The sequence below is a fragment of the Suillus fuscotomentosus genome, assembly GCF_016647785.1.
Source record: "Suillus fuscotomentosus strain FC203 chromosome Unknown F5891scaffold_101, whole genome shotgun sequence".
NCBI classification, from domain to species: Eukaryota; Fungi; Basidiomycota; class Agaricomycetes; order Boletales; family Suillaceae; genus Suillus; species Suillus fuscotomentosus.
This window is the reverse complement of record NW_024539613.1, coordinates 78046-99365: the sequence shown is the minus strand read 5'-3', so window position 1 is coordinate 99365 and position 21320 is coordinate 78046. Positions and strand designations below refer to the sequence as shown.

The 21320-nt window shown below is 48.1% G+C and overlaps 6 protein-coding genes across 6 annotated transcripts; 3 read left to right on the top strand and 3 right to left on the bottom strand.

Moving 5' to 3' along the window:
• Positions 1-1674: 1674 nt before the first annotated feature.
• F5891DRAFT_963062 (uncharacterized protein) lies at positions 1675-3516 on the top strand (the record flags this gene model as incomplete). Its single annotated transcript, XM_041375963.1, has 3 exons — positions 1675-1868; positions 1917-2016; positions 2071-3516. The coding sequence occupies 3 exons, from the start codon at positions 1675-1677 to the stop codon at positions 3514-3516; spliced, it is 1740 nt and encodes a 579-aa protein (XP_041218946.1).
• Positions 3517-7169: 3653 nt separating this feature from the next.
• On the bottom strand, positions 7170-10242 carry F5891DRAFT_1196511 (uncharacterized protein; the record flags this gene model as incomplete). The annotated part of the gene is made up of 15 exons (XM_041368309.1): positions 7170-7206; positions 7270-7347; positions 7405-7584; positions 7634-7761; positions 7811-8333; positions 8386-8411; positions 8464-8580; positions 8635-8706; positions 8755-9001; positions 9053-9105; positions 9156-9398; positions 9452-9687; positions 9737-9893; positions 9947-10133; positions 10178-10242. 15 exons carry the CDS (start codon positions 10240-10242, stop codon positions 7170-7172), a joined length of 2349 nt encoding a protein of 782 aa, XP_041218945.1.
• A 1036-nt stretch (positions 10243-11278) lies between these two features.
• On the top strand, positions 11279-12967 carry F5891DRAFT_1066900 (uncharacterized protein). Its single transcript, XM_041363127.1, has 6 exons — positions 11279-11725; positions 11788-12002; positions 12063-12280; positions 12342-12591; positions 12636-12705; positions 12758-12967. The coding sequence occupies exons 1-6, from the start codon at positions 11630-11632 to the stop codon at positions 12815-12817; spliced, it is 909 nt and encodes a 302-aa protein (XP_041218944.1). The 5' UTR covers positions 11279-11629; the 3' UTR covers positions 12818-12967.
• Positions 12968-14094: 1127 nt separating this feature from the next.
• F5891DRAFT_963070 (Gti1/Pac2 family-domain-containing protein) lies at positions 14095-15405 on the bottom strand (the record flags this gene model as incomplete). The annotated part of the gene is made up of 2 exons (XM_041375964.1): positions 14095-14814; positions 14869-15405. The coding sequence occupies 2 exons, from the start codon at positions 15403-15405 to the stop codon at positions 14095-14097; spliced, it is 1257 nt and encodes a 418-aa protein (XP_041218943.1).
• Positions 15406-16727: 1322 nt separating this feature from the next.
• Positions 16728-20588, top strand: F5891DRAFT_1131304 (copper radical oxidase-like protein; the record flags this gene model as incomplete). The annotated part of the gene is made up of 18 exons (XM_041364653.1): positions 16728-16912; positions 16967-17109; positions 17164-17356; positions 17410-17537; positions 17589-17903; positions 17932-17955; positions 18004-18086; positions 18138-18259; positions 18312-18445; positions 18497-18678; positions 18728-18951; positions 19004-19130; positions 19181-19400; positions 19451-19722; positions 19781-19820; positions 19875-20140; positions 20186-20288; positions 20341-20588. 18 exons carry the CDS (start codon positions 16728-16730, stop codon positions 20586-20588), a joined length of 3009 nt encoding a protein of 1002 aa, XP_041218942.1.
• Positions 20589-20693: 105 nt separating this feature from the next.
• Positions 20694-21256, bottom strand: F5891DRAFT_1066886 (uncharacterized protein). The gene is made up of 3 exons (XM_041363126.1): positions 21119-21256; positions 20869-21067; positions 20694-20813 (listed from the first exon to the last, which is right to left on the bottom strand). The coding sequence occupies exons 1-2, from the start codon at positions 21207-21209 to the stop codon at positions 20913-20915; spliced, it is 246 nt and encodes an 81-aa protein (XP_041218941.1). The 5' UTR covers positions 21210-21256; the 3' UTR covers positions 20694-20813; positions 20869-20912.
• Positions 21257-21320: the final 64 nt, after the last annotated feature.

The window sequence follows — 21320 nt, the reverse complement described above, 5'->3', positions numbered from 1 at the left end:
GACGCAGTGATTGTTCAGGACGGGTGACATTCCCCGCAACCGCAAACGAAAATAATAGACACGAGCCGGATAGTGGGAGGTAGATTATACGTACAATCAACAGCTAAAATGAGCCAGTAAGCAAGCTAGAATGGTGGGCCAGTGCCTACTGATTATGCTCGATTAGAGCGGATCACCCCAAAAGCGGTCTGATTGAAATGGAGGGACACAGGGACCAGTCATGGTGGATTCATAGACTTGGCGGATGGTAAGCTTACAATCAATGCTCCGTGGAACACATGGACATTCGGGCATGAATTCCAGTATCTTGAATAAGTTGAAGCACTCGAATTGGTCTCGGTCGGTGCCGCAGAGGTGATAGTCTATCCCTACAGTTGGTTCACAACGAGATCCGTGCATGATCCGTTGCAATTTATGAACAGTTGGGAAGAAAGTGGAAAGACCAGGGCATAATTGGTGTAGCTCAGAACAGATAGAAGGAGTGGTTACGAAAGGGGAACCTTATGCATAAGACATGATGTTATGTCGTACGAGAAGATTGCTTGACAAACATTCCGACCCTGTGTCGACACATGGCGTGCCCTGGTGCGATACAGCGCGCAAAAGTATAACCAAGTTAAGATAAAGATTAGTAGGCATCAGGGGTGCCGTTGTGTTCTAGTAGAATGTGCACGTGACAGGTTGAAAAGTGTTATACCTTCGCGATTGTTCTGCATGCTACTGTATAACTGACCTAAAAGTCTTTCTGTTTCTGTCTCTGGAGTGACCATCGACGCTGTGTTTTGTGTATACGATGGGGGTGGTATCATAGAATTTGACCAAAGTTGGATGCGAGCAAGAAACATAAGTAATGCACAGCAAGGGTTGAAGCTTCGCAGACGCTGATCGCCGTATAAAAAGCTAAGGACCCTCATTGGTGGCTCTGCGCCGCGCTCGTGGGTAGAGAGAAGAACGAACGTTAATGGGACGATGAGGTCAAGAAATAGAAGCATGGTTATTGGTTGAGAGGGTTGTTAAGGTTCCTTCGAGGAAGGATTCTCAGGATGAGTGTTCTGAGGCACGAAACTTGGATGTGGATTTCCAAGAACCAATAATTCGACGGGACCGAATCGAGTAAGTAAAGGACTACAGTTCGAACATAATGAATGAACAAGTCTCTCAAGACCTCGTGTAGCCAGTAGTAACAGGTTAACAGCCGGAGTCGCCAGTGATTCGGATTAATGTCATGATCGAATTATCGTAACACCCCTCGCGAGAGTACTACTACCAGTTGACTGCATCGTTCCTTGATACAATAATAATTTGTCACATATTCTGAATCATATATGATTTGAATTTATGAATATTCGATGGCAGTACAGTATACGGCCAATGGATAAACTTTGGTCGCGAGGCAGGGTTGGATGCGGCCCCAATACGCGCCGGTAGTGGTAAAAGGACCGGTGGCAGTGGGTATATGCCGAAATGCCGAGATTCTCGATTTTTATGTAATTCACCATAATATCATCCATGGCAGGTTACTACATAATGGAATAGGCTCAAGGCTAGATAGGTCCATTAGCACCCTCTCTTCCTCCACCATCAATTTCGAATCAGATACTTCATCATCTATAAACCTCTTTCTGTAGCCTAGTCTGCAGTAGTGTACTCGACCCCGCTCCAGCTTTCGTAGCTATGACCACTACATCTCAACCCATCGCCTTCCAGTCTCCTAATCATCCTGATTTACACATCCCATCTGGTTCATTCACCGGTAACAATAGTGCAATGCCTTACTTTCTAGGCTCCCCAATATCATGGCGTGCTGGCTCATTCGGAAGCCGCTTCTATCCCGGTTGTTCCCCTGGTCAACTTCTCGGTCCACTAGAGTCAGTTCATCTTTCACTTACACGTGTCAATGTGCTAATATACTCTAGTCCTAACGAATTTAAGTGTGCAAAGTTGTCGTCATCTATTGACAGCGACCGTGGTTCAATTCTGAACGCTCTCGGTGCCTTCGACAGGGATGACGAACTAGTGAGTCGTCACCTTCGTATTCTGAGCCAACCTCTCATCGTTCTACTATTCTAGTGTCGCAATTACACCTGCTGTGGTCTACAACTAGATGACCTACACGCTCTGCTACAACATTTCGAGGAGATCCATGTTGTCGTGCTTGACCCCTTCAGTCATCCTCAGTTCCCAGTTGTCCCCCCTTTACCTCAGTATACTCCTAACGCAACTCCGTCTTACTTCTCAGACCATCATCAGCACCCTTCGTCTTACAACCAAGGAGGCTTTGACCCGGATGACATGGAACTCGATGTCGATCAGGGCAGTACGCCTTCGTCAAATGCACCATCACCCCCTGACACTCCACTCACCACCCCACTGTCATCACATCCTAGTCATTCGTTTAACCACTTTGGTCAGTCGAAACCTGCCTCTCCGCATCTTCCCGTTTCGGCATTTGACACGACAACCGTGCTCCCTTCCCGTTCCGTTCACGGCTCGGCATTCCCACCATCTCGAAACAGTCTCCCAAATGTGGCAAATGCCCCCGATGCGTTTAATGGTTACGCGGGCTACTCCGACTACTCATCTTCAATGCCTGGCACTGTTCCTTCCCCACCTGCCAGTGATGATCTTCACGCACCTGTCACACCTGTCAGTGATCCGGGTAGCCCTTACGGCTGCCTTCCTCCTGCGGTAGTGTTCTCCACGAGCAATACTCCTGTCAACACCCCTTCAGCTTCTCGTGTTCCCTCTCCAACAAGCGCTTCGCACTACCCCGCGGCCTCCGCGGCCTCACCTCATTCGCCAGATTTCTCTGCTTCTCCAAAAGCTTTCCCGTCACAGCAAGCCAATCAGCGTGCTAGTACCACGCTCTCTCGCCCTGCATCATCATTGCTGTTATCGAAGCCCTTCCGCTGCCCTAAGCCTAATTGCAACAAAAGTTACAAGCAAGCCAATGGTCTCAAATATCACATGACCCACGGCAGCTGTAACTTTGCGCCGCCTAAGGACCTCGAGCAAGTACAAGCACTACTGGCTAGTAAGCGGTCTGCCCGCGAGGCTGCTGGGCAGGAAGATCAGGGTATTACCGAGGGCGAGATGCGCGAAGTCGAACGGGAAGCAGAACGCAGGCTTCGGCCCTTTGCTTGTGGTGTCAGTGATTGTCAGCGCCGATACAAGAACATGAACGGTTTGCGGTATCACTACCAGCACTCGGGTGACCACGGTGCAATGGGCTTGTCTCTCCTGGCCAGTGGACAACATGAATGTTTACAGCACGCTCATGGACGGAGTAGCAATGTAAGCTCACGGCATTCCACGCCAGCGACGAGTGGACACTCGACGCCAGTGAGCAGCTCGACACCATCATATGCTCAACAATATCAGCAGCAGATGCTTTACTCCTCCGCGCAGCAGCAGTACTTGCGCCAGCAGCAGCAGGCCCTACATGCACAAGTGCAGATGGGTTATTCTTGCGGCTCAACCGAAGCTGTCGCTGCTATCATTGCCGCCCAACACTAAGGATATTCGTTCAAAATGCAACAGTCCGAAAGGACGATGCTTTTTCGAACGTAGACTAGATGTAATGTATAGGCCTTTATCGCATCCACACTGGCTCTCGGTCACCTCTCGGGCGTTCTTGGGCGACCTCGGCCGCGCGCAATCTCGACATGGCGTAAAACTAAAAAAATTATACATATTGGTCGACTATTGTGATATATCCCGTCTTTTGCTTCCCCCGCTGTGCTTTTACTTTGCTCTTCTGTGTTTCTCCTTCTGCCGGCCTACAACATATCCCAGGTCGACACCTTACGCTTCTCAAATTCGTTCATTTGCCAGTTCTCATTCTGTTTTCCTTGGCGTCTGGCTTATAATACTGCAACTCACTTCGTCGTTGGTTGTTCCCCTCACCACGCAGAGCATAGCAGTTTTGTTACGTTTCCTAAAAGTCGGGAGTCTGTACTATCATCCAGGCTGGCATCTCTTCTGTAATCTTACCACTCTGCAGGTCCATCTCTCGCACTCGTACTGCGTATACTTACATTAACTATCTACCTACAAGTATGACTACCTATTTCATGTGCGGTGGATATACGCGAATGCGAGTCTCGGACTACTCTGAAAGTTTGAGTCAAGTTGTACATGTTGCCACGTGTTGATCGGGATCAAAACTCTATTCTGTCACACGATGATCCCGATTCCTCGCAGATCTGATCGATAGGTCTCACCAGCGCTGAGCTTTGCATTTCCAATCGACGTTTGCTATTCGCTATGTGAGCCAGTTCGAAAGTGCGTGACGTCGCAGCGATCATTGACAGCTTGTTTATAGCCTAGGAACAGATAACTATAGCGCACTGCTTGCACGAAAAGGGAATGAAGAAGAATGCAGAGCTTAGCTTGGGGTGGGGAAACCTTTTTCCCGAGACCGCCCCAGGGTCGGTGAGCAGCCTGGTGACCGTACGGAGAATTACGCGTCGACGAAGATGGGTAAGAGGCAAACTTTACAGATATCAAGGCAAACCTCCTTTTGAAAACCCTAATTTCCCGCACATTCATTGACATCAAGGCTAGTCTTTACTTGGAAGCAAATACCAAGTTTGATTTAGGATTTACACTGGGTTACCCGAAATGATGTGAATTGAAGTGAATTTCTGAGGAGGTTTTTAATGTAGATCTGCGTTGTATCGCCTACGGGAGACTAAGTCATGTTTCAGACGGCGAGATAGCTGGGGAAACATTTTGCACGATGCTGTACGTCCGTTACCGTGGCACAACCTTGGTGACCTTGTTTTACTGTAATGGACAGTTCAGACCTTATACGGAGTACCAACCCTGACCTACTCGAGAGGGCCATCTAGGGGGAGGCTAGAATTGGGTATGCACGCAGAAACTTTGGTCTTCATCACCCCCACAGCGCATTTTATTGTGGCCCTGCAAAAATCCCCCCTGCGGAAGGGTCGTTCGTCTGGTCACCCTCGACACAATATATATCGGCCGACTCTGCCCACGCCTACCGCTCTGATTCTCTCGATGGGTATATCAATCACGCATGCTTGGGTCCCAGCCTTTCAGTAGCTCCTTGAAGATATTCGAACCAACGGGGTATTGACTCAGCTAGAATACTAATTTGTCCTCAGGACCGGGCCGTCAGACAGATGGACTGCGGGAAGGGGCGTCTTGAGGTATTATCTCTCGAATTCCCCCGTGCCAATTGTCGTCGTTCGTACGGAGAGAAAGGTCAGGAAAGTACCTGCCAAGAAACGAGCCTGATATCCTCGCTCATCGTGCATAAAGGGGCCAGATATAAGAAGTTAGTGTCGAGTGATGAACAACACACGAATCAACTGCGTCAAATGATGATATCGGTAGTTGTAAGTCCACAAGACGACATTGAAAATGGCCTTTGACGCACCCATTGGCAGGGGTCAAAATTCCCGCCTCGACTGCTACAGCTGCTATGCACATCATGCAGACTTTGGCAATGAACACTCATTCTGAATCACGCAACAAAAATCTGGACATTGAAATAGCTCATTGCGTCTCTTCAAGTTAGTCCATATTGAGCATTCACCTTCATTCAAAGGCGTCTCCATCGCTCATGAAGCAGGAAAATTGTCTAGGAATAACTGTCACATTGACCAAGTCAGCAACGAACTACGTAGTGTGCCATCAGCCACAGCGCCAATGCGAAAGCAGAGACACGACTCGCTTTCCAGATGTCTTCAGTAAACAGGCTGCCAGCCCAGTTTATTAGCTGCACAGTGTGGCATCGGAAGGCTATGGTTGTCATTGAAAAGTGTAAGAGGTCAGCAACGGGGTTGAATCCTGGATGGAAAGCAAGCTACTCATACTCACTGATCTCAAAGAACAGTGAAGGCTACCGCAGCAATCAGCGTCTGTATGGCAGGTCGTTGAATTGGGGACTGCACTGTTGAATCTGTGCAGTGACAGACATACATGCTGCCAAAGCAGTAAAGACAACAAGGAGAAATGCATGATTTATGCCAAGTGATACAAGCTTTGCAAAGAGAACTCTGAGCTACTCCGAGGTGGACAGTTTGCTTTTATATCTTGAAAATAGGGTTGTGGATAAAACTCGAAGGTTTTATAGGTTTGGCAGATTGGTCGCGCCTGGATGGCAGAACTTCACGACGGATGGTATTGGAGAAACCTAGTGGAGCCTCAAGGCCTCAGAATCAACGAACAATACAGAATTCGAACATGTAATTATTGAACTTAGGAGATAAATTTACAAGTGAAGGAATTGCCCTAAGCAAGGCTCTTTCGTGGCCACCACGAAGGCCTGGTTGTGGATAGAGACCCTGATAGTGCTGGCACATATATGAGAAGGGAAGTACAGGGTCCATACAAGATGCCTCGTTGTCGAAAGGATTCTAGAAAGCCGCGAACATCATCCTAGGCTAATGCACGGATCGGAACTAATGGCCAGTTTGGTTCCACCTCGTCCAGGGGTTCGAGATAGCGATGGTGCACAGGCCCAAGATTGAGTAAGTTGGGTGGCTCGATCACGGAAAGAAATCGACGACATGTAGGCAAAAAAATTCGAGAACGTTCCGGACTCCAGGAAATCGCCGACTCTCAGAGGAGCCGTTCTACGTTTGGTACAAAGCACAGCGATGCCTTCAATCGGAGGATCATGATAACTTCCACAAAGTGTTGTTGAAATTTCATAATTGTAAAATTCAAACCTGGAGTACTAGTTATGAGAGCATGATGTAAGCGATTTACGAAATTCTCCACCACTGTGCGCAAGTGCAGTATCACGGGTGACGTCATTTGCCTTGTGATAGTACTTCCTGACGGTCTTGCTATATGCCATGCAACTATTTTGGACCATTCAAGATGCTGCTAGTATCATCAGTACTGCGCCGCTGACGATTCTCAAAGCTGGATAAGCAGAAACTGACATTTGAGCCATGACAGTGATCGTTACTTTCGCACAAAGGGACTGTCCCAGGAGATGTGTGATGTACAATGAAACGGTAGGACTTGCAATGATTGATAGTTGGAGGACTGCGAAATAATGTCAAACGAAGATCGCTCGCTCCAAGATCATAAATGTCATCAATAAAGTAAGAAAAGAACATTTGGATATATCATACTGGTATCATGAGAAAAGTTTCAGTGATGCATTTCTGTAACAACCAACAGCACTAAGTCGTCTTCATCGCCCGCCAGAATGACGCGTACCTACACAAACATGCACACATGATCAACAATTCTTTGCAGCGAAATCTGAAATCGAAAACGTACATATTGACACGGTCTAGTGGAACCTCAGGCCCCTTCCTGACTCCCAAAGCAGTGACGGTAAAACCTTTGCGCTCAAATCTGACACAACACTACGTCAGCCTTTACAGGGCCCAGTGTATTCTCAAAAAAACGCACACGTCACAGTACCATGGTTTCCTAGCTGCAGAACGCCAGAGAATGAAACCACCAGGTGAGAGTACACGATAAAACTGGTCAACCTCATCATCGACGTCCTTGGATCCTGGCGAGAACCAGTCAAGGTGATCCATGATAACGGCTCGAGTGAGAGACCAAGATGTCAATCCTCGTAGGACGCTGAAGAGTTTCATCACCAGTTATGCTTCATAGTGCTAACAGTGCTTACTTATATATCGAATCAGTGTGCAGTCTAAACGCATCGGTAGCTTTCCCGTTATTAGCTTTGAGAGCCTGGAATCCGGAACGTGTCAGATATTCTGGGCAGGAGGACGAAGTGTAGTGCCCAAGAAGTGTCTGATAACATCCTGTAAGCGCAAGAAAAACTCAAAGATCCCCAGCTTACCAGTGGGTAGAAGTATGCGCCATCCTTAAAGGAATACGTCGATGGTAAAGGGTTTAGGGTATCTCTTACGAACTCATACATGGACCCTTCGTCCAGGACCATGCGGCGCTGGTTGAGGGGCACTCCCAGTGCGTTCCAGCAGAATATTGGGCTCTTGAGTAAGGCAATGACGACGGGGTTCAAGAGGGCGGGTCTTAGTTTCTCGCGCCAGATCTGCTCCTGCTGAGCTATACTACCCGCACTGCACAGAGCTTCCACATCTTTCGATACTCCAGCGACTGAAAAGACGATTCTGGCGAGCCGCAGTGCCCAGCCGCTGTATCCTTTCAAATAGAAGGCTTTGAAGAAAGCATCGTCATTGATGTGCCAAAATTGATAGGCGATGGAAGAGAGAAGGGGAGCAATCTTGGAGTCAAGGAGCGCACGGAATTTGGGATGATGTCCATTACCGAACATGGAAAAGAAGTCTTTGTACTCGAGGGCTTGTACGGCTGCCAGTTTCAACTCTAGTAAATGACCTTGACTATATGACGAAAAGTCAGTCTAGCCGCATCACAGAAGATAGTTGGTCATACCAAGGATTCATGTCCACACAATGAATCTTCAAGACAGATATTAGCACACAAAGGATGATGCTTCATCGATTCACATACTCTCTTGGGTTGCGCTGCTATAGAGTAATGCAAAGCATTGTCACCTGCTGATGTGATCACCAGCATCGAGTCTTCGGGACTAAGATCGAGATACTTCATATCCACCTCAGGATCCTCCTAACATAGTGTTCAGCGTCGGGGGGCAGGTAATATGAAGAGAAAACAACAGACCCATGTAAAAGAGTATATGAACGTTCTGAACGCTTGGTGTATTGCCTGCTCATAGTACGGAAGCCTCCAAGGCTAGTCCATAGTCAGTTTGATCGTAAATTTCATAACGCATTGACTCACCTTTCCTAGATGATAGTGGAAGGAGCTCAAAGGTGGCGTCACAGTGATAAGTGCGTCTGCGTGAGAAGCCTGCAAATTCAGAACAGGTTCCCCAATCTCGAGTGGCGGAATAGTTTCTGAATCCTTAATAGTCGTGAAAGATGCTGGCGAAGAATTGCCAAGCATGTTGCCTCCTTCGACTTCAAAGGCATGACAGAAACGAGATACATCACACGAACGTGAGCGACCAAGCCAGATGTAATAGGGACTATGAAACATTAGTGAGGACAATCACAGATAAGAGTTCGATAATACTGACATGCGGACGATAAATGGGATAACGAAGCGATTTCTGCCGTTATAAGTCTTGACCTGAAAACATAATCGACATAATTGATGCTAGAACTATTTGATAAACGTACCGTGCCGAACTTGTATTCCAGGTAGTCTCGACGATGCGGTGACAATGAAACATGGTCAAAGTCAAACCAGATCTGCCAGAACCACCTACTAAGCCAACCGCATTCCTTGCTCGTGCCTCCAATGGCCTTCTCGTGCAATGACGGCTGTTTGCCAGAAGTGTAAAAGTCGACGACAGATAAAAGACCGTTCTCTGGGGAAAGAACGTAGTCGATACGATCTAAAAGGGTATAGAAGTTGGGTATCTAAATTTACATTGTAAGTCGGTTCTTCCAGGAGCTGCTTATCTCAAACTTACCATGGAGAGGGAATAACTGAGCGTTATGAAGCTTACGCTCCCTTTCGGATCACTCCGTGCCCATTCTGGAAGAGCAAACTCGCTTGCATCTTGACACAATACTGTGATGTTTGTCCATCCTCGCTTGGCAAATCGCTCCCTTGCAACCTGGAGGAGGGGTTCACAAAGATCGATGAGATAAATGGCGTCGAAGGAGGACACCGGAAGGTGCTTATCCATAAGCTCAATATTATGGCCTGATTGGCGTTCAGGAGAGAATAATGAAACCAGCAAGTAGGTGCGTACCTGTTCCTCCGCCTATATCAACCCAGATCAATCTCTGCTTGGGGTTTTTGGCCTGCATAGTCCGGATATGGCTAGCTGAAAGGTTGAGCATGGTATTCCGGCCTCGTAGAAGACCACTTCGTGTTGCATCATAAACATCCGCCTGGCCTTTGTAAAACTGGGGATGCGATGGGTGATTTGTGACGTTTACATAAAAACGATTTTACGGACATTATCCAATCTCGTTCGCTGGTCGCTTGCACGAAGAGGGCGGATAAAACAATGCCATATGAACTTGAGCTGCGGGCGAAGAGTGCTACCCAGGGCAAGGATAAATGCCGTTAACGAGCAACCCAATAAGATAAAGGCGGCGATGGTCGAAGATCCGGTCCAGTATGTGATTGCTTCTCTGACATATCTGGCACATCGTCAGCATGTGTAGAATATATGCCAATCACTGACCTTCGTTCAATATAGATTACAAGGGCGCTACCGATCAACAGGAGAGCACGAGAGACCGTGGCCATTATCGTCACCAAAGATTCGATTCATCTTCTTATTCTCTCCTTTTAATGGCACGCGTGCTGAAGTCTGTAGTACGAATGTGGGATTGTCAAGAAGATGAAATGGAAGGAACCTCGGAGGTGAACCAATGAGGGTGTCTTGCTTGAAAATTGTACGCACGAGGGCTTCAGTTACGCAAGGCACGACGAGCGCGCGCAAGTCAACGAACGTGCATCTACGGTTGACGCGCGGAGATAACGGCCTCAGTGCCAGGATTCGCGAGAGATACGCCACCGAAGAGTCACTGAGCCAGTTCATGAACGTGAAACGATGCCTTGGCACACAATAAATGGGATGAACGTTGGGTGTCGAGCGAACGTTCAGCGATCGAACTCTTGTCGATCGCCCACTAGTCCGAACCTCTGACGAGAACGACCACAACAACTCGTAAGCACGTAAGCTGCACTGCTGCAGCGCTGCACAAGTATGTGAGGAAATACCCCGCTGGAAAGGCTATGTACGTACATGCAAGGTGGCAATACATACTATTACTCGTATGAGTCCCTGTAACGAGCCTATTAGTACGATCATCCAGTTGAGTCACTTGAGTGGAGACCCAGGCAAATTTAAACATGTCTGAGACGGGTTTAAAAAACTGTATGTCACGAAAAGTGAGATAGACATTTGGCCAGTAAAATTCTTGTCCAGAAACGAGGTAGTATCGAATTAAGTTTGCTCAGTGCGGTGCAATCATGAAGCAGTAGCTTGAAATGCGGAGGCTACTGTGCGACGTATAGCGGATGCCGAATGCGAGGCAAAATTTGACCCAACAGCCAGAGTCCTCATGCCACTGGGCAGATCGAGTCTCATGAATGATGAGAGCGACTGCGTCTAGGCGCGGACGCTGAGTGTGGCTGCCCTCTCTCATCTGGAGAGCAAGACACGCACTGAAGGATGTCGTGATCCTCCTGGCCAAATGGCTTTACAAGTGGCTGATGCCAGAGACCCTGTGTTTCATAGTTGTGCAGCGCCGTAGCTAGGCGCCGTGTTGTGTCTGGAGAACTAACGCTTGCGGTGTTTAAATTTCCCGGACTCATCCAGGGACAGGCAACCATCTGGAGCCGGCCGGTCTCCCAATGATCTATGTCGAAACATGCGATTGCCAAACGGCAACAGGGTTGAACGTTGATGCCTGCGCGCGCGATCACAGTGATAGGAATACGAGGAGTGACCAGTGGTGCTTTGGTGAACGGATGGAAAATATCACTTGAAGAGTGACGAAGCATAACATGCGGTCACTGCAAGGCAGTACTTCCCACTTGGTAACCTTATATATTCTCTGCCCTACAGCCCCTTGCGCGCTAAAGTACTCTCCCGCTCTTTCTTCTTTTTCTTGTCCAAGTCCCAGCAATGCGAGACAATACTGCAGCCTCTCGCAAGTTCATCGATCTCATTCGTCAAGCCTCATCCAAGTGGGCTAATTGGGACCCGCCAATTGAGATCAAGGTCAGTAGTTTGATGCTCTAGTGATTATCGCGCAGATTTTGTCTTATAGTCAAGGCTCGTAGGTGGGGGATTATGGGACGATCGAACATGACAGTGGAGAGCTCGACGTGGAAGGGAATATCTACGATAAAACATTCCAAACCGCGCTGGACAATCAAGGCTTAAAGCTCAATTTATCTGACGCATCATGTCAGCCACGGAAGGGCGGAATCGACGACAACATAATCATGTCCTCTTCGGGTGTCAAACAAGGGGATTTCTCGCTGAATCCAGAAGTGTGAGAGCGCACGCACCTCTTCCTTTATGTGCTATCATTCATCATGCACCAATCGATCAGCTCCTTTCTCAACCTGGCCTCTGCTGCTGTCAAGGCCGAATTTAAGTTTCAAGAAGGCAAGCGAGGCGCCGTCCTCGTGATGCACAAGCCCCAGCAGGTATATATTCCACCAGGCAAGGTGCTGTCCACTATCCACAAGGCAAACGAGCTGCAAGACAAGTATCTTGTCACCAGCACGTTCACGTGCCCAGGCTATTATATCTATTTATCTAACAAGTGTGCGTCAACTTGCTTCGTGTTTCATTGGTAGCACTCCGTTGACTTATGGTCCTGACGCAGCCGGAGAGAGGATAGCACTGGCGCTAACTGCTAGTGCACCGATTCCAGCTGCAGCAGGCATAACTGCTGGCGGAACAGTCTCTATGGATTGGTGGACTGATGCTCAAGCAGCATTCCTCCGGAAAGCGGTTGACAAGGCTGGACAGTACCGCTACACGCCACTGTACAGCCTGAAGCACAAACAAAACTCTTTTTCTTTTTCGCGAATTTTCCGCGGGGAAGAGGAAGAGAAACAGAAGACGATTTGTAAGTTACTGATTTCCACTTGTGATACTGATCCTGACATTCACCCAGGTGGCTTGACTGTACGCCACCGTGGCAGCCTCTTGATGAAGATGGAGACGAAGATCCAGTGTGGGAGGATGTACGTCAAGTTTTGCTCACTCCCTCTAATGCTTTGGCTCATGATTTATCAGAAGGATGAAGAATTTAGTCCCAAATCTGCAGTAGAGGGCAGTCTTCCATTTGCCACATGATATGCCTGGTCTGTGTTTGTTGATGTTTGTCCGTTGGATGATTGTTTTATTTCTGGATCTGCGCTGGCTGTATACATGTCTGTACATACGATATCTCTGTCATGTCATCTATATACCATACATTGGCATGCAATACATACGACTGTCCTCGCTATTCTCACTAACCAGAAATGCTTGACAACGACCATGGACTCCCGTGAAGCGGGCTGCCGCGGGGATTCGTTGGCAACTTGAAGTTCCGTATAAATCATGGTGGAAATTAACGCGGAATCTGCTAACGGGACCGCCCTTTTATCGGAAGAAAATCAGTCAGGATGACGCCTATTCGAAATTGAATATTGAAGATCCACACAAGCGATGGATATATATTGTGTTACATATTAGTCCATCGATTTGACTTTACATAGATGTCTGTTTAATCAGTTCAACATATTCGACCCACTAGGGAAATTTACGATTAGCTAATGTAACCATTGATACATATACATTAGCTAACCGTAAATTTCTCCGGATATCCTGACATAACGTTGTCGGACTTGGAAATCGGGACCGAATGGTACCTTATGCGGCACATCAGGGGGATTCTGGTAAACATGCCGTATTCCATATGTGACCCACAGCACAAGGTAAGTAGGTAGTACAGTACTTATCAACTGAAGCCGAACGCCAGCCATGATGAGGATTATAATATGAAAGAGAGCGCATAGGTAAGGGGCCATATCGACCGGAGTCACGCTAACGCTAAAACTAACAACGGACACACTTGCAGTCGTACATATAGACAAGCTAAGGGCCGATACGGAATACTAGTTATAATCAATCCCCGAAAACAAGTGAACCAAGAGGGAAAAGAAAAGAAGCAGTGCAGAAATGGAAATGAGAAAACAAATAAAGGGACCTATAGAGACAAAATACTCGGTCGAGCATGATAACACAATGAAAGAAGACTGGAGAGCGACAGGAAAAAGACGAAGCACGTAGAGAATACAACCTAGCAACCGAAAGAGTCTCATGCAGGGCTATTGGAACCGGCCTCCGGTGCCGCGCGGCCTTCCGAGGGTTTGTCAGGTAGCTCAGTTATACTAGCGGAAAGAGGTGGTGCGCTGGAGGAGCCAGATGATGAGGAAGAGTAGCCGGCGTACGTTGGTGCTGACCAGGTGTTGCTTGGCGGGTAGCTACCATAGGAAGGTTGTGAGGCTTGCGGCGGGTAGTACTGATAGTAGTTGTTTTGGGGAACCGAAGCAGGTGGATGGTGAGGAATTAAAGCCTGCTGCGTGTCAGCGTTGGCTGATGCGCCGCCGTACCCAGGGTATGGGTACGGCTTGAGATGGAGTTGGGGGAGGCTGGTGAGGAGTTGTCGGGGACGGTGTGGGGTACGACGAACTCGAGTACACTGGAGGGTGGGTAGAAGAATGGGTGGTGGAATGAGAACTGGAGTGGGAGGTGGAATACCCTGGAACGCCGTAGTAAGAAGGGGTCGGGTACGCAGAATAGTGAGGCTGAGGAGGAAGACTGGAGACTGCTTGGTCAGGGTATGCAGGGGGTGGCGGAGCTTGTGATGCAGTGGGAGTCGATGGGGATGGCAGAGGGGGTGCGTGTTGGTCCGTCGGAGATGTGGACTCTGGCTGAGAACTCTTAGATTTACGTGAGCGTTTGCCACTGCCAGTAGCGTAAGGGGTGTAGCGTCCCCCTCGTTTCCCGTCGGTGATGCGACCGTCGGTAAGAAGAGGAAGCCCAGACGAGAGAGGAGCCGTAATCATGGAAGGGGTAGATTCAATATCATCTGCCTCTCCACGGTAACGAGGGACACCATCCACACCAATCTCCACTTTAGGAGGGTTACGGAAATGAGTTTTGTCGAGGTATTCTGGACTGATATCCAAAGATGCCAGCTCAGGAAGTGATGAAGGGGAGCGTAACCGCCCTTGCTCTACATCCTCGACCTTGTAGTAAGAGATGAGATGCTGTGATACACCACCGATTGTCAACGAAAAGGTCTGATATGAATGGAACCGTGAGAAAAGAGTATAGGAGGAGGAGAAAGAGCAGACCTTCTTCATGAGGCCGTCGGATTTGAATTTGTAGCTATTAGTGAGACTGCCGACTAGAACACGTTCCCTATGTTTGTCGATACCCAGGGAGCTGGACTCGCCTTTGGGACGACTCAGAGTTTGACCTTCGAGGCGAACGCCGTCAACGTTGTACTGAGAATGTTCGTTCATTTCGGCAGGGTCTGAACGAACGCCTCGATGACCTGCACCACGCTTGTCGGTTTCGCGATAAAGAAGAAAGTTTCCTAATATACGACTTGGACTCCAAAAGAAACCGTCGGTCCAGCGCTTAATACCGCTTTCGTCCTCGTCGAAGACAAAGACTGAGCCAGAGGTTATCATCTTGCGCTCTGAATCGACTAGACGCCTAGTTACTCTTGGTATTAAACCACGACGAGCGGCTTCGAGAATGAGTAAGGCATCGCCAGTAGTCTCTATCCAACCTGACCAAGGAGGCTCTGTCCAAGCTGAACTTGAAGAAGGTTGATTTGTAGGAGTAGGATTGGGAGTTGGAGAGATCTGCTGATTTGCAGACATTTGTTAATATTTGTGAAGTCTGTGGAAGGCATAATGGGAGTCAAAGTAAGAAGTTGATTCGAAGTTGATTGAACCAAAATCTTTAAAGTTCATACCTTGCTCGGAGATGTTCTTAGGTTTGCGGCGGGGTTGGTTGAGAGTGATCAGAAAGCCTATTTGGCCATTTCCCGCCACAACACCAAAAACGTATGGCTTTCGTATTCCTTTACAGTAAACGATTTCGATAGTCAAGTTTAAAAACTTGACCCTTTCAAAAATCCTCTATACGATAGTTCATGCTTAAAACAACTTTCAATTCTGATACAAGAGAAGTCGCCCGCTCAAAAATCAAAGTTTTTGCTCAGCTGACTCCAACTTACCGCTTACTAAGCACTCCGCGAGCAATCAAACTCAAGCTTCAAGCTTTCGGCGATCGACTATGGTACTATTATTCATATCAGCTGGTGGCTTACCCCTGTCTGCCGTAGCAGATTTAACCATACTAGCAGTAAAATGCACTACAGACAGTTCAATGTCTATACCATCGTTCTGATTCGAACTTCTCGACCCGGCATCACCGCGGTCATCCTTTCCGAATTTCATCTCCATTTGATGTGATCTAAAGGTACTTCATGCCCGTGTGTGTTTTCTACTCATTAAGTGCTTTCTAGCCCCACTCTACACGCATTCACCGTCTTGTCAATCGTGAGTCCTTGACTATTCTTGGCTACATTCATGTACGATCTCTAAAAAAGTCCTGACCTTTCGTTCCTGTGCACAACCCCGTGATCATGTGCGCATCTATGTGCTCAGTCAATCACGCGGAGATAGTGGGTGGTATTCCGGTCTCATTCGTACCAACAGAATAAGGGCAATCTCCAGTCCGTTTGGCACAATTCCAGATCCATCTCTCCTGAATTACAGGTACAGGGACGCTTTGTATTCGCTTAAACGTATCCACTGCACCTCTACACCATGCATTCGCAAATGGGAGCTGCGTGGCAATCATTTTGAGTGGATTCAAAGAGCCTCGCATTGTCCATTACTTCGTCACAGCGAGCATTTACATTTACATTTACTTCTTTCTTTCCTCAGCTCATGGGTAACGTTCTCCTTTTCAGGAACTCGTAGCCCTGGTATCCACAGACCTACTCAGCTCAGCTTGAATGATGCGACCTGAATACTTGTCAAGTGCTGGCCCTGTGACGGAACCAAGTACCTTGGTGTCACTTTTCACCCTGACAACTTCTCTCAACGCTCTCTAGCACGTAGGGAGGGAAAACCCCAAAGCACTTCTAGGATGTATAAATAGAGCGTTTCGAGGAAGTGTCGATCACAACCAGATGGCTGGTCTTACTACCTTCTCGTTGATTTGGATCATATCCGCTCTCACAGCGGTACGAGCCTACGTTGTCTTTACTAGTATAGAGTCACTCATCTCTTCTCCACAGACCGCCTGTGCATATCGCTTCCCCTCACACCATCTCCACAGACGCGACACAACCTGGGCTGCCCTTGGATGCTGGACGTGAGCACTATATCCTTTCACTATGGTGGTCATTTTATGACCGCCATCGTACAGCGATAATGTCGGTGGTACAAGGACGCTTTCCGCAGCCACCTACACAGACACTGTCAATATGACCATCGAGTCATGCGTCAACTTTTGTTCGACTGGCTCCAACGCCTACGTCTATGCAGGCGTCGAATATGCTCAGGAGTGCTGTACGTACTATCTCACACTAATTTTTATGGCTCTTCATCACATCTTTCACACAGACTGCGGCAACTACTTTTCCAGTGGTGCCACCAATGCCAGTTCATCGGACTGTGACATGGCTTGTGCTGGCAACGCTGCCGAATTCTGCGGTGCTGGCAACAGATTGGATATATTCTGGAGCGGGGTCCAACCTCCCGCCCCACCCATCCTGGTCCCTAGCGTTGGCAACTGGTCGTTGCTTGGATGCTACAAGTACGTTCCTGTATGTCAAGGACGGGTCCTGAGCTAACCCGAATTCGTACCAGCGACTCAGCAACACGAGCATTACCATACGGGACTGACGTAACCGGAAGCGTTACTGTTGAATCTTGTACCACCGCGTGTTACGACGCTGGATACCCTTATGCCGGCATGGAATATGCTGATGAATGCTGTGCGCACGCATCTTCGCTCAAACGCTCCTTTTGCTGACAGGTTTTTACAGACTGTGGTTTAACCATTGAGAATAACTCTGGTCCCACCACCAACACGGACTGCGATATGACATGCGCGGGAAATTCGTCCGAGTATTGCGGGGGGCCGTACTTGCTCAGTATCTATAACTACACGCAGGCTATTGCCATTGCCCCTGTCGTCAATCCCACTGACCCCACCGACCTCAGCACTGTTTCCCCTGTAACCGCTGGCTTAACTGGCAACTGGACGTATGGAGGATGCTACGTCGACAACGTAAACGGGCGCGTATTGGGGAACGAATATGACAACAGCACCATGACAGTGGAGAGTTGTATCGCGAACTGTGCCGGGCAGAAACTTCACCATTGCAGCCATCGAGTACAGCACGCAATGTTGTAAGTAGTTTCTATCTTCTTCTTTACCTCTTCTGACTCTTGCTCAAGTCTGCGGTGACTATCTCATCAACGGCGCTACGATAAGTGCAGATAGTAACTGCAACATGGCCTGTGGTGGCAATGCGACGTGCGTGTCTTCTTTAGTTGGTCTTTTTTTATGTTCTTGACGTGGACTAGTGAAGCATGCTGGTGGTCCAAATCTACTTTCTGTTTACTCCTCTAATGGAAATATAACATTACTTCCTGTTCCTGTGATGCAAACCACAAACTTACCTGGACAATGGGTATATGAAGGCTGTTTGGCGTTAGTGTTTTATTCATTGCTCATGCTTGCGAGTCCTGATGTTACCATGCAGAGAACCATCCACTGGCGCCCGGATATTCCAATATGAAAATGAATGGACCACGAACAATACCGTCGATGCGTGCCTAAACCAGTGTGCTGCCTTCGGGTATCCTGTAGCTGGTCTTGAATACGGAGCACAGTGTTGTAAGCGCATCGACTCACTACACTCGCTTGCGGATCGCTGATAGAGACAAGTCTGCGGCGACGTCAGTGATATTGCAACAAATGGTGGGACGTATGTCTCAGATTCACAGTGCAACATGGCTTGCTCGGGGGACCCAATCCACCTATGTGGAGCAGGAAGCAGGTTGTCTACCTATTATTGGAATGGGACGATGAATACGTGGAATACCCCCGCGAATACTGGCTACTATGAGGTGTGTCCCATCTTGTCCTGAACGTACAAAATGTTTATAATCTATGTAGTTCCTCATAGGAGGTCTCGTCGTCCCTCTCATTGCCACTGTAGGCATCAACAACAAAGTCACTTTCCTCGAGAAGTATGGCACCTCGGAATATGATAATTCCACTGGCGCGTATGAGTTGGATCTCAGTTTGGTGGACAATTACCAGCTGGCTTGGCGCGAGATGCACTTGCAGACGGACGTGTTTTGTTCTGGTAGTATCATCCTACCAGACAAGGGAGGAAGGTTTGACGTTTCACTTGGCATATAAGACTCACGCTTACATTGGAATCATCAGGCAAATCAATGTAGGCGGATGGTCGCTTTCGTCGACTTTTGGTGTGAGATTGTATACGCCGGATGGGAGTGCTGGTGTCAATGGTACCAATGATTGGGAAGAAAATGTTAATGAACTCACACTTCAGGTAAGCTCTGAACTATTGGTACTTGGCTCACTGTACTTATGCGTGCTCAGCGTGGCCGATGGTATCCTACCGCGATGATGATGCCAAATGGAAGTATTTTGGTCGTTGGTGGAGAGTCGGGAAGTAATGCTTCCCCGCAGCCCAGCCTCGAAATCCTTCCAGCGCCTATTGGTGGTGATACGGTCGTCACATTGGACTATCTTCAGCGGACAGATCCATACAATCTCTATCCATTCCTAATGGTGTTGCCCAGTGGTCGATTCTTCATTGGTGCGTGACATGATGGGCGAGATGCACTCTTTCTTACAAAACGTAACAAGGTTACTACAATGAGGCTCGCATTCTTGATCCTGTCACCTTTGACACAGTGACCGTGCTGCCAAATATGCCGGGAGCCGTGAACAACTTCCTCGCAGGCCGGACGTACCCGATGGAAGGGTCTGCGGTACTTTTACCGCAGTACGCTCCATACACCGATCCGATCGAGGTTCTTATCTGCGGTGGCTCGACGATCGGAGCCGCTATTGCGCTGGACAACTGTATCTCAATTGCCCCCGAAGTACCAAATGCGACATGGACGCTGGAACGTATGGTAAGCCGATTTGAATTTGGGAAAGTTAAGGTTTAATGCTGAGATGTGCGAACTTTAGCCTTCCAAACGGGTGATGCCTTGTATCACGACTCTGCCAGGTAAATATGACGACGAATGACAGGAGTCTGGTTTTAATAATACGTCAATCACAGATGGCACGTATCTGATCATGAACGGCGCTCATCAAGGTGTTGCTGGCTTTGGCCTTGCCACAGATCCTAATTTTAGCGCAATTCTATACGATCCTTCGCAGCCGATTGGCCAGCGTTTCTCTATCCTCAACAATACCATTGTAGCCCGCTTGTATCACTCCGAAGCAACCCTTTTGCCTGACGGGCGCGTTCTGGTGTCTGGTTCAGACCCACAGACGTACTATACCAACGGGTCCTATGTGTACCCAGAGGAGATGCGCATTGAGGTTTATATTCCACCATACCTCAATCAAGGTCTCACGCAACCAGAGTTTACTATTACTGAGACTGATTGGGCGTTGGGCGGACAGTATAGTATCACAGTGACTTTGTTCCAGGGAACAACGAGCACCATGCGCGTCTCACTTGTGGCAGGTAAGCAAGGCTAGTGATTATGGATGTATCAGTTTCTGATTATGAAATATAGCTTCGTCTAGCACGCACGGAAACGTCATGAGCGGTGGGAGGATTATCTTCCCTGCGTTTTCGTGCTCTGGGAACACTTGTACCATCACGGCGCCCCCGAATGCGTATGTAAGTCCACCTGGATGGCACCAGCTTTTCGTTTTGGACGGTCCGACGCCTTCGCACTCTGCTTGGGTTCGCATAGGAGGTGACCCTGCACAACTGGGCAACTGGCCTGATTACCCTGACTTTACTACACCAGGTGTCTAAACCAACTCTTTCGTTATACCCTTCTTTTTGGACAGTCTTTCTGTTTGGTTCGATTATACCCTATTTATTCTCGAGTTAAACTCATTCCGCTCATTCCGTTTCGCTCGTTTTATAAATATTCCTTCATTTAAGTGGAACTGTCTATTATACCAGTCACTGGTAGTTGCCCGGGAAGTAATAATTTCTTGTGGTATGAGATACAGTGATGATACAAAATTAGTTTCTCTGAAAATAATTACTGGTTCAGCTTTATCTATGTCTTGAGAAGGGCACCACCTACCAGCTACTAGTTGGTACAGCATCAACGGGAATGCGCGCCCAAGATCACGAGCATTCAGCGCTATGCATCGGTGGATGGGGACTAGGTTGTCTGCTCTTAACTATGAGAGGCGCTCTTTCAACGTCAGATGTGGTGTCGTCGACGGGCTTTCTGCACGAGCAGCACTGGCAACTGCAGAGGTGCTCTGTGCATGGATGTCCTGCCAGTGCAGAATGACATTAAACGATGCTTGAGAAATCGCGGTGCTTACGTATGGACATGAAATCAAGACATATTCCAGTCATGACGTCGCAGCACGCAGTGAGTCCGAGCGCGCAACACGTCCCTAGAACATCAGACATAGTGCGAGTAAGGTTCTACTATCATAGCCGGTCATCGCGTACTTGTATATATGGAGGCATTGTTTGGCTCTATTGTTCAAGGCCTTTGGAAATAAACACTATCAAACATTG